Source organism: Doryrhamphus excisus, chromosome 13 (genome assembly GCF_030265055.1).
Source record: "Doryrhamphus excisus isolate RoL2022-K1 chromosome 13, RoL_Dexc_1.0, whole genome shotgun sequence".
In the NCBI taxonomy this organism is placed as follows: Eukaryota; Metazoa; Chordata; class Actinopteri; order Syngnathiformes; family Syngnathidae; genus Doryrhamphus; species Doryrhamphus excisus.
Genome location: NC_080478.1, coordinates 9,114,010 through 9,125,456, shown reverse-complemented (window position 1 = coordinate 9,125,456; position 11,447 = coordinate 9,114,010). Strand labels below are relative to the sequence as shown.

At 38.9% G+C, this 11,447-nt stretch overlaps 2 protein-coding genes across 2 annotated transcripts in view; both read right to left on the bottom strand.

Moving 5' to 3' along the window:
* Positions 1-47: 47 nt before the first annotated feature.
* Positions 48-10,473, bottom strand: ncmap (non-compact myelin associated protein). The gene is made up of 5 exons (XM_058091369.1): positions 10,395-10,473; positions 10,079-10,256; positions 2,202-2,299; positions 1,960-2,044; positions 48-853 (listed from the first exon to the last, which is right to left on the bottom strand). Exons 1-5 carry the CDS (start codon positions 10,471-10,473, stop codon positions 583-585), a joined length of 711 nt encoding a protein of 236 aa, XP_057947352.1. The 3' UTR covers positions 48-582.
* The window catches only part of rcan3 (regulator of calcineurin 3), a 46,460-nt gene continuing 45,130 nt past the window's right edge, over positions 10,118-11,447 (bottom strand). The window contains exon 6 of the transcript XR_009132460.1: positions 10,118-10,529. The gene's annotated coding sequence lies outside the window, so the exon portion shown is untranslated. The remainder of the gene's footprint in view (positions 10,530-11,447) is intronic.

Genomic DNA, 11,447 nt, shown 5'->3' with positions numbered 1-11,447 from the left:
TCTAATAATATATGAAAACACGCCACACGTAAAAACATCCTGTTTTATTTGAATCTAATTCAATCTAAATAAAATAGACATAAAACAAATGTAGGGAGCAATGAAAATAAAGTGCAAAATATGTTGGTATTCAATACCTGGATGTTTTATAAAACAAATAAGTGAGATTTTCATACAGAAGAATAGTTTGAAAAGATTTCCTAACGTAGAAAGAAGGCATGTAGGTCACAAAATATCCAGAAGCCTGTACAAACACTGAGTTATCCTATTTGATACCGTTTTTGTCTCTGTCCTACAGTTCATTCTACTGATGGACACAAGTGACTTATTAAATACAGAAATGTACCCAGTTAAGACCAACATTGCCAGGAATGTTTTCTCCTTTGGATTACTTGTGATATGCACACACTCTGTAAACAAAAAGAAGACTCATTTTGGTGTTTTCTCACATCCTTCGTGAAGCTCTTTGTGTCTACTTGTGGTGTTGTTTTGTTCACATGGTGTGTTTTTGTCTCATTTTAACACATTCAGTCGACAAAGGCAGTGCATCAGTCAGTCAGGGGCCTTTGTTTGGAGCCCTTGCTATGTGTTTCCAGACGTATCGTGGATGGTGACCACCGTGGATCCCCCGTTGGTACTGAACAATCCTATGTGGTTGCCCCTTGCAGAGCTCAGCTGCGCCATGGGCAGGTGAAGGCTGGTCTCTGAGGTCGGGTTTGAGTTGGGGAGGCTGCCTGACACGGAGCTGACCCCGATGGTGTCCATGGGCATGGTGGGGACTGTCGACGGGGACGCCTTCTTACGAGGTTTGGAACCCCCGGTGGAACCCAGGAGTCGGGACGCGTGGGTCCGTCTGTTCCCGGAGAAAACAAATGGAATATATGTTTACTGTACATTTGTGATATAGCAATGTGAATGGAAATGCAATCGATACAGTGAAACTCAAATAATAGGAAATACGTTACATTTAATTAGTCTGTTCCGGGGTCAAACTGTTACCATGCTAAAACTTTAATTAACAAACTACCAGAATACGCAAATAAACATTTTAGCATTCACAACAATCATACAAGTGTAAAAAGAAGTCAACCACTGTGAATCGTAAAACCTAGAAGCTATATGGCAAGTTCTAAAAATATAATACAGCATAATTTTTTTTTTAATCTAATCAAATCATCAGTAATCTTACAAGAATAAAGTAAAAATAAAGGAAAAAGTCATACATGTGTGCGAATATTGTAATATGAGGAGAGATGATGCCATTTTAGTAGAGTCCAAGTTTAACTATTAACCCTTAGATGCATAAGTGGGTCTAAGGGTTAAATAAAAAAAGCGTAGAATATTATGAGAAACAATGTTGTATTTTTTTGGAAAATTAGGTTGGGAGAAAAGTTATAATATTATGAGAATAAAGTCAAAATATTATTAAGCCAATATTGTGATATTATAATATAATATAATATATATAATATTGTGATATTTTATATATATATATATATATATATATATATATATATATATAAAATATCACAATATTGGCTTAATAATATTTTGACTTTATTCTATATATTATATATTGTGAAGTCATATATTGTGAGAAGAATATTTACAAGTAAAAAAAACGTCAGGAATGGAAAAAAAACAGATGTAATATGAGAATGAAGTAATATTCGAAAGAGGAAAAAATTTAATTTTGTGGAAACTTGGGTTGGGGGAAATAAAGTTGGGGAATAAAGTCAAACTATTATGCAAATAAGGCCATATTACGGCAGGAGACCTTCTAAGTATGATGAAAGTTGGGGGGAAAAAAGCCCACTGAGAACAGTATGTACAAGCTGGGACGTTTTAGAAAGTCTGTAAGTAACTTCACCATAATTATCAGTGTGTTTTCCCGGGTTTATCATTTGTGTGTGTTTCCTATTGTTGCTCTGTTCCTTTGAGAAAGGAATGCAACCTTACTTGTTGTATGTCTTCAGCACAAAGAGCACAACGGTGAGAATGATGATAATACCAATGACAATCACAGCAATCATAGCCCCAGAACCTGACATGGACAGAAAGCAAACAACAAATTATTTTTGGGGCCCCCTTGTTCTTTTTTTGCTGCTTCTTAACGGTGTCACTCACAAGCTAACAAATTGACAGTGAAAATCATATTTTAAATAGAGGAACATGACACTTGAATGGAGAGGAGGTCTTACTCTGGATGAGAATCTGCTCTTTGGATTTGGTGATGTTGGAAGTTGACGTCGTGTTGCTTTCGGGTGAGGCGGTGGAAGTTTGCATTTTCAACGCTAACCTGCATGGGTGACAACAAGCCCATGAAATTGTGTGAATGCTCATAATAATAATACATCACAGCAAATCATAGCACAAAAGCGATGACGGCAACTATCTGAGGTCATAATGTTATATACTTTATGTTATATATATTAATCACATAAAAATAATCAATAAATTGTCATCACTGCTATTTAAAAAAACAATTAAATTAATAATGAAAATAAGAATATTTAGTTAAAATTTGAAATAGTACTGTATTTACCGTATGTAATTACTAATCTTTTTAATGACCAATATATTAATTTTACAACCAATTGAAATCTTACTGACTTTGGCATTTTTTATTAATTTAATTGCCGTTCATTTTAAAATGCTACAGCAGCATCATAAGATTAAAAAAACTGAGCACTCGTGATTTACATATTTAAAAAATATTTAGTTTATTATATTTTATATATCTATTACTTTTATGTACTGAATTGATTAATTCCTATATTAATATTAATGAATTCCTATTTAATTCACTTTATATTTGCTCTATGATAATAAACACAATGATTACAATCAGACCCTTGCACAAACTGGGTATTGTGCTCGGCTCCTAATAATAATAAACACCATTATAACTTTTTGTAGAATTCAACTATAAAGTATAAAATCTTGTGCCTTTATAGTTAGTATATTTTGGTGACAGTACATGTGGACACACCCGCTATCAAATATCTGCATGAAATATTGATTTAAAGTCACTGCCATTTCTGGAGAGTGAACTGTGGTCAATGGCCATGAAGGAACATCACATGGTTAAACGGGCGGGACAAAAAGTAGGAAGAAGCAGAGATCATTGAAACAATGATACTTTTAGAAATGTCATTCATACTTCAGCTTCCATGGCTACTAAAGTGGAACGGAACACGTTCACGTCATCGTGGGAGTTCCTCGTCCTCTTTTCACAAGTCGTAACACACAACAAAGTAACAGAGTACACAACAGAGTAAATTGTGACTCACTCCAGTGTGGCTGGAATTTGATCGTGTGGTTAGCACGCATGCCTCACAGCTAGGAGACCCAAGTTCAATTCCACCCTCGGCCATCTCTGTGTGGGGTTTGCATGTTCTCCCTGTGCATGCATGGGTTTTCTCCGGGTACTCCGGTTTCCTCCCACATTCCAAAAACATGCTAGGTTAATTGGCGACTCCAAATTGTCCATAGGTATGAATGTGAGTGTGAATGGTTGTTTGTCTATATGTGCCCTGTGATTGGCTGGCGACCAGTCCAGGGAAGACAGAAGACAGCTGGGATAGGCTCCAGAACCCCCCGTGAACCTTGTGAGAATAAGCGGTAGAAAATGAATGAATGAATGAATGAATGATTCCAATTCAGTTCGAGCAGACATTATAGATGCTATTACTCACCAGGTGCAGCAGATGGTGCTGTTTCTAATTTCTTTACAGTATGTTTTTTTTATTTATATTTAACACAGAGCATTGATTTCTTAAAACCATGTACAAATATTTTATAATTAAAAAATGATATTTTGTTCAAATGAATGATTGTTAAATCAAATTTGATGTGATTAATCACAAGTAAATATTTTAATCAATTGACAGCCCTAGTTTTAATAAAATTAGAGCCCTCTAGACCTAAAAAAAAAAAGTCACATATAGTCATATAGTCCCAGCTGACTTCGGATGAGAGGCGGGGTACACCCTGGACTGGTGGCCAGCCAATCACAGGGCACATATAGACAAACAACCATTCACACTCACATTCATACCTATGGACAATTTGGAGTCAGCAATTGACCTAACATGTTTTTGGAATGTGGGAGGAGAAAACCCAGCTTGCATGGGGAGAACATGCAAACGCCACACAGAGATTCGAACCCAGGTCTTCCTGATCTCCTGACTGTGTGGCCTACATGCTAACTATTTGGCCACCATGCATCCCTAAATAACAATAATTACATTGTATTATATCAGAGTGCAAAAGAAAGCATTGTAGTTTTCCTCGTAGCGCAACAACTCCCAATATGAAAGGGCACGCTACAGTCAGCCATTCACGATAAATGAAAAAGGACACCTGCACACTCAAACATCCTCTTGTTGTGTACCTTTTTTTTTCTTCCACACATATTGGATGTGCTGACATCTCCCCACGCCATGCATTCCTACTAAAAGCTTTACCATAAAGGAGGTTTTCACATGAGGTTTCTCCTAAAGAACCCACTGCAACAGCTGCAGGTCTACTAGAAAACAAGCTCTTGCAAAAATCCCAAAACATGACACCATTATCAGAACTACATCAAACGTTTGGCGGACTTTGCGGTTTTTCCTGCCATGCCTCATCCTGCGTCCGGTTCTCGAGCAAATATAGCACAACAATCTCTACCGATGGTGACATAATATTAGCAGTGCACATTAACGCTGACATATATCATACATCCTGTTTGCAAAGGTGACAGCTTCTGATAAGTGTCTGTTTGATCGTAGGATGTTTGACCTCTCTTAAAAGCTTTCTTTTCTTCCAAGATGGTTGAATATGTTGTTTATTTCATCTGACATGGCAAGTTATTTAACAACACAAGAGCGCACTGGCTGAGTGGGTGTATAGGTATGTCAACGTTAAAGTTATTCAGCTGCATAATAGCTTAAAGACTCTCTTGTTCATATATGCGCACATAGCAATAAACAACTTCACACTCTGTCTCCATCTGCTCTGTTGTCCTTGCATCGTGAGGCGTTCAAGCACACTCAGAACTGTGAGTGTTAGGTCCTAATTTTCATTTTTATTATGTATTCAGACATCCGTAAACAGGTGTTCTATGCTCTAACAATAAAAATATTCAATTTATTAATATTAGATTCTACTTCGTGGAAATTCACTAATGGTGGTTTGGTCTGGAACCAATTAACCGGGAAAAACGAGTAACGGCTGTACATATTTTGATGCATACATTCATAAAATCTATGAAAAAATGTGCAACATAGTCAAGAAAATATTATAAGATGATTTTAAGAATTTAAGAACACTCTTCTATTTTTAAGCCACGTTTTTGGAAAAATGAATCATGTTGTCAATAGCCCGTATTTGGAAAATCATATTTCTTAGCTGTTCAACAGCTGTCACATGTTGTCACATGTTGTTTTTGTTTGTTTTTAAGGCTTTGAATGGGTTGGCCCCCAAATACATCTTGGACCTCATCCAAATTTACTCTCCAGCGCGGTCGCTGAGGTCCGAGGGCCAGCTCCAACTTGTGGTGCCCAAGACGAGACTTAAGACCAGGGGAGACCGAGCCTTTTCTGTGGTTGGCCCCAAGCTATGGAACTCTCTCCCCTCCCAAGTAAAAAAGGTCCCCAACATCGAAAGCTTTAAGTCTCGTCTTAAAGCCCACTTTTATTCTCTGGCTTTTAACTCGGAGTGAGTCGTATAGTCCTGTCTCTTTTTGTTCTTTCTTTTTATTTTAATTGGTTTTATTTTTTATACTTTTATTGCTTTGCTTCTTATTTTTATTATTTTAATATCTATTTTACTATTTTATTTCTAAAATGATCTTTTAGTTTTGGATTATTACTTTTCATTTTACTAGTCTGTGCAGCACTTTGGAAACTCTGTTTATAAAATGTGCTATATAAATAAAGTGGATTGGATTGGATTGGTCATATCTGAACTTATATTTGCGTCATCGCTCCTCTGTTTGCTAACTTGCACAACAACCTTTGAGGCATTATTTCCCAGCTGGCCTCTGTATCACATCTCTCCAGGTCACTAGTGTGTGTGCATGTGTGTGTGCACGTGTGTGTGTGTGTGAGTGACAGGAAGTAAAGCACGAGGAGAACTCACCCTTAGACCTCAAATATAAGACAACATTCATTCATTCATTTTCTACTGCTTTTTCCTCACAAGGGTGCGGGGGTTGCTGGAGCCTATCCCAGCTGTCTTCAGGCGAGAGGCGAGGTGCACTCTGGACTGGTGGCCAGCCAATCACAGGGCACATATAGACAAACAACCATTCACACTCACATTCGCCAAGTCGCCAATTAACCTAGCATGTTTTTGGAATGTGGGAGGAAACCGGAGTACCCGGAGAAAACCCACGCATGCACGGGGAGAACATGCAAACTCCACACAGAGATGGCTGAGGGTGGAATTGAACCCTGGTCTCCTAGCTGTGAGGTCTGTGCGCTAACCGCCGTGCCACCTTATAAGACAACATGTCTTTTTCAAATTCTATTCTATTCTGCATGGATGATATATTTCATACAGAGAAGGGAATTCCCATAACATTACATTTGCGCGCAAAGTGATTGGTTATTTATGTAAAATAATGTATAGGTTACTATACATACCAGTACATAGGACTTTAATAGGAGTCTCAAGACCTGTTTTTTGGTATGGATCATCCGTGACTGATGTTGTGCATTTGTGCTGTTTGTGTGTTATGTTTAACATGGCTTGCGTGTGAGGTTTATTACCCCTCCTTGTTAAAGTTAAGAGAGTGTCACAAAGCAGAGTGTATTTGACTTTGGAGGTGACACTGTATGATAATAATATATGTACGACCTACAGAGGATGTCACTTTGTTTGATATATCAGTAGATTGTATTTGCATACACGTTAACGTTAGGGGAACAAATCAGGTCATCAGTTTGCGCTTCCTTGTCAGTCTGTTTTTCGTCACTGTGACAATAATTTTGTATGCTGTTCCACAAATCATCAGCTGCACATCCTTCCACCCTCAGCAAACAAGACATTTAATGGCCTGCAACTAGGATGGAGTCTAAGCAGAACAGGAACTAAAACATCCCATTGACGCAGACATTTGTGTAGTGTGTCAGTGATTCTAAGCTAAGGGTGCTGCATTTTTTCACCAAGGGCTACATATTAAAGGGCTATTTTGATATTTTGTAAAGCAATATGACCTTCCTGATTTCTTATTTGTTTGCATGTTTGTCACACTTAAATGTTTCAGATCATAAAAACAAATGTAAATATTAGTCAATGACAACACAAAATGCAGTTGTTTGATGAAACTTTTTAGGGATGAAAAAAAATCCAAACCTACATGCCCCTATGTGAAAAAGTGATTGCCCCCTAAAGCTAATAACTGGTTGGGCCACCCTTAGCAGCAACAACTGCAATCAAGGGTTTGCGATAACTTGCAATGAGTCGCTGTGGAAGAATTTGGTCCTACTCATCTTTGCAGAATTGTTGTCATTCAGCCACATTGGAGGCTTTTCCTGTATAAAGCGTGTTTTTAAGGTCATGCCACAGCATCTCAATAGGATTCAGGTCAGTCAGGACTTTGACTAGGCCACTCCAGAGTCAAAGTCATTTTGTTTTTCTTTTTTCTTAATGGTGTGTTTTGGATCATTGTCCTGCTGTAGAAACCAAGTTGGTTTCAGCTTGAGTTTGATTCTCCCTCAGGATTTTTTGGTAGACAGCAGAATTCATGGTTTCATTTATCACAGCAAGTCTTCCAGGACCTGAAGCAGTAAAACATCCCCAGACCATCACACTACCACCACCATATTTTACTGTTGGTATGATGTTCACTTTTACACTTGATGTAATGGGACATGCACTTTCCAAAAAGTTCAACTTTTATCTGGTCAGGCTAAAGAGTATTTTCCCAAAGGTCTTAGGGATCATCAATAGTTTTCTGGTAAAATTGAGGTGAGCCTTAATATTCTTTTTGTTCAACAGTGGTTTTTGGTCATGGAACTCTGCCATGCAGGCTGTTTTTGCCCAGTGACCTTCTTATGGTGGAATCATGAACAATGACCTTAACTGAGGCAAGTGAGGCATGCAGGTCTTTGAATGTTGTTGTGGGGTCTTTTGTGACCTCTTGGATGAGTCATCATTGCCCCCGTGGGAAGGTTCACCACTGTTTCATGTTTTCGCTGTTTGAGGACAATGGCTCTCACTATGGTTTGCTGGAGTCCCAAAGCTTTAGAAATGGCTATATAACCTTTTCAAAGGTTTAAGCTCCCTTAATGATAAAAAGTTTCATTTAAAAACTGCCTTTTGTATTCAGTTGTGTTGTCATTGGCTAATATTTAAATTTAGTTGATCTGAAACATTTAAGTGTAACAAATGTGAAAAAAATTACAACTCCGGATGTGGGCTAACACTTTCACACCACTGTTGACATATGAAGTTAATCATTTATAAGACCACATCATGGTTACAATGTATAGCAATGCTATGCCACCTACAGCATATTAAGCCAGTTGCAATAGTATATCATAATTTTGTTCAATATAAAAACGTGTTCACCTCAAGGAACTTCATAACCTTTCACCAAATGTGTTGTGATTTATTGTGCATACAACCAATTTATGGCCTGGATGGAAGCTAATCATTCACCTAAATCTCATCTGTCATTTTATTAGGTACACATAAACAATTTCATGATACAAGAGCTGGACTGTTAGAGAGGACTGTTAGATACCATAATGTAATATTTTGAGTGCTCTTTACAATCTGATTGCCGTAATTAGGACAAAATGAGCTCCAAGTGGTTAGCACGCAGGCCTCACAGCTAGGAGGCCCAAGTTCAATTCCACCCTCGGCCATCTCTGTGTGGAGTTTGCGTGTTCTCCCCGTGCATGCGTGGGTTTTCTCCGGGTACTCCGGTTTCCTCCCACATTCCAAAAACATGCTAGGTTAATTGGCGACTCCAAATTGTCCATAGGTATGAATGTGAGTGTGAATGGTTGTTTGTCTATATGTGCCCTGTGATTGGCTGGCCACCAGTCCAGGGTGTACCCCGCCTCTGGCTTGAAGGCTGTCAATTGATTACAATATTTACTTGTGATTATTCACATTTTTTGGGCCATAGTTAACTCACAATTAATCGCAGATAGAACAACATTTTTATCAATAAGAAGTATACTTTTTGAAAGATCATTTTAATGTTTTTAGTACACCCTTCAAGATGAGACAAAAGATGGCTCGCAACTACAAAAAAAATGTTAGTTGGGCTACTCATATGCCAAGGTATCAAATAAAAAAATACCTGCAGTACCTTCTATCTGGCATTGAAAAGTCGACATTGTCAAGACTTTGGTTTAGTCAAGTGAGCTGTCTGCCAGGATTCTGAAGCTAAACTTGACTCTAAGCTAAACACCGCTTAGGGTCAACAGGATGTGTGCACATTCATCGTGCGTCAAAACAAATTTGACAGCCTTAGTTAACCCCTATTGAGAAGATTGTAAATAGGTTTTATATGCCATAATTACAAAAATATTAAATCTAGTAATATTTAATCATACTTTATGGAAATGTACTTATCGCAGTCAAGTCTGAACAAATTAAATGCAGTATTGTGAGGGTTGTTTGTAGTCGAAAAAAGTGTTAAAAAACGAGGTGTGACTGTGTTTATTTAAGTGTATTTTACCATGGAAATACTGTAATTGTTTTAAAATGTGACAAAATGGACTGTAATGGTTCTGTTCTTATCTCTTTCAAGGGCAGGCGATACGCAAACCCCTAATTTGCAGCTCACCTGTACCGCTGCACACGTTGTCATTTAGTCATCACAGCAGGGAACACCGTCCCGAAGCAGGAATGATGGCACATTTTTTTCTTATGGAGCACAGTGAGTATTTCCAACAACGTGTCAGCAGCTGACAACAGGGGCATACGAAATATAATCCTCCTTAAGTGTCTTTCACTAAACTCTGAGGAATGTTAGCTATTTTCTTCTCGTCCCAGCATCACCTGCCGCCATGGCCACATGCACACACTCACATAAAACACAATAAGAAACAGGAGGAAGTATGACACTCACCACTGAAACTCCACTGATTTCAGCCCAAGCTTTCTCCGGATGGGATGATGAAGAAGGGGCTCCCCCCCTTCTGCTACCCACCCTCCTCCCTCTCTCACTTGACCGAGGGGGGCATAGTCCACTGAATGGTGTCCTACACCGGGTGCTGTTCCTGCAGGCGGACTTCCCCGCCTGTCTCCTGTGAGAAAAGAGCTTTAAAAGACGTCGGGAGATGCCACTCTGTTTGTTTGTGAGGCTTCTGTGGGAGTGTTGAGGAAGTAAGTGGAGGAGAGAGAAGTGAGGAAGAGAGCGAAGGAAGGAAGGGTTCCGTGTTCACTCCTCGCCTGCAGAGTAATGATGTCAGGCAGCTGGTTTTTCAGGTCCTCCCGCCTGGGCCCCTGAGGCGTGCCGTCCATGGCGCCGCATCAAAAAGCCGCCATGTCTGTGTGCTCTCATCGCCACGGGGATGTATCTGTTTCAAACATGGGGTGATTTTATGTCAATGGTTCGTTTCATTTCATAATATCAGAAGTTAAAAACAAACAATATTATAACATATAAAAGTACTTTATAATAATTTAATAATTATTGATTTTTTATTTTAAAAAATGACTTATAATTATTCATTCATTCATTCATTTTCTACCGCTTTTTCCTCACGAGGGTCGCGGGGGGTGCTGGAGCCTATCCCAGCTGTCTTTGGGTGAGAGGCGGGGTACACCCTAGACCAGCCAATCACAGGGCACATGTAGACAAACAACCATTCACACTCACATTCATACCTATGGACAATTTGGAATCACCAATTAACCTAGCATGTTTTTGGAATGTGGGAGGAAACTGGAGTACCCTGAGAAAACCCACGCATGCACGGGGAGAACATGCAAACTCCACACAGAGATGGCGGAGGGTGGAATTGAACCCTGGTCTCCTAGTTGTGAGGTCTGACCACTCGACCATCGTGCAGCTTTAATTTATAATTCTAAATAATAATAATAATAACCCAATAGATAATTGCATGATGGACAAAGTTTGACCCTGGAACGGACTATTTTCACTATATTTAATAACTAAATTCTTATGATATTTTTCCAGCAATGTCTCAGTGAACAAGGCACAGATGATACAGTGTAGCCATACTGTTACTGATACTCGTGTTTATAATGTTTGTTAAAAATTAACAACACCTGACCAAAGGTGTAAGACAAAGGTGTGTTAGGGTCTATTAGCTCCGTTTATGATACACAAGGTCACATTTGTGTTCGAGTGAATGTGTTGTTTGCAGTCCTGCTAGTAGTCATATTGTCGCTACTGTGGTCTTGCCTCAGAACTGTGCCAACAAGTCAAAGGGCTCTCCAGTTACCATTCGGGGGTGAGGCGGTGCCTGTGA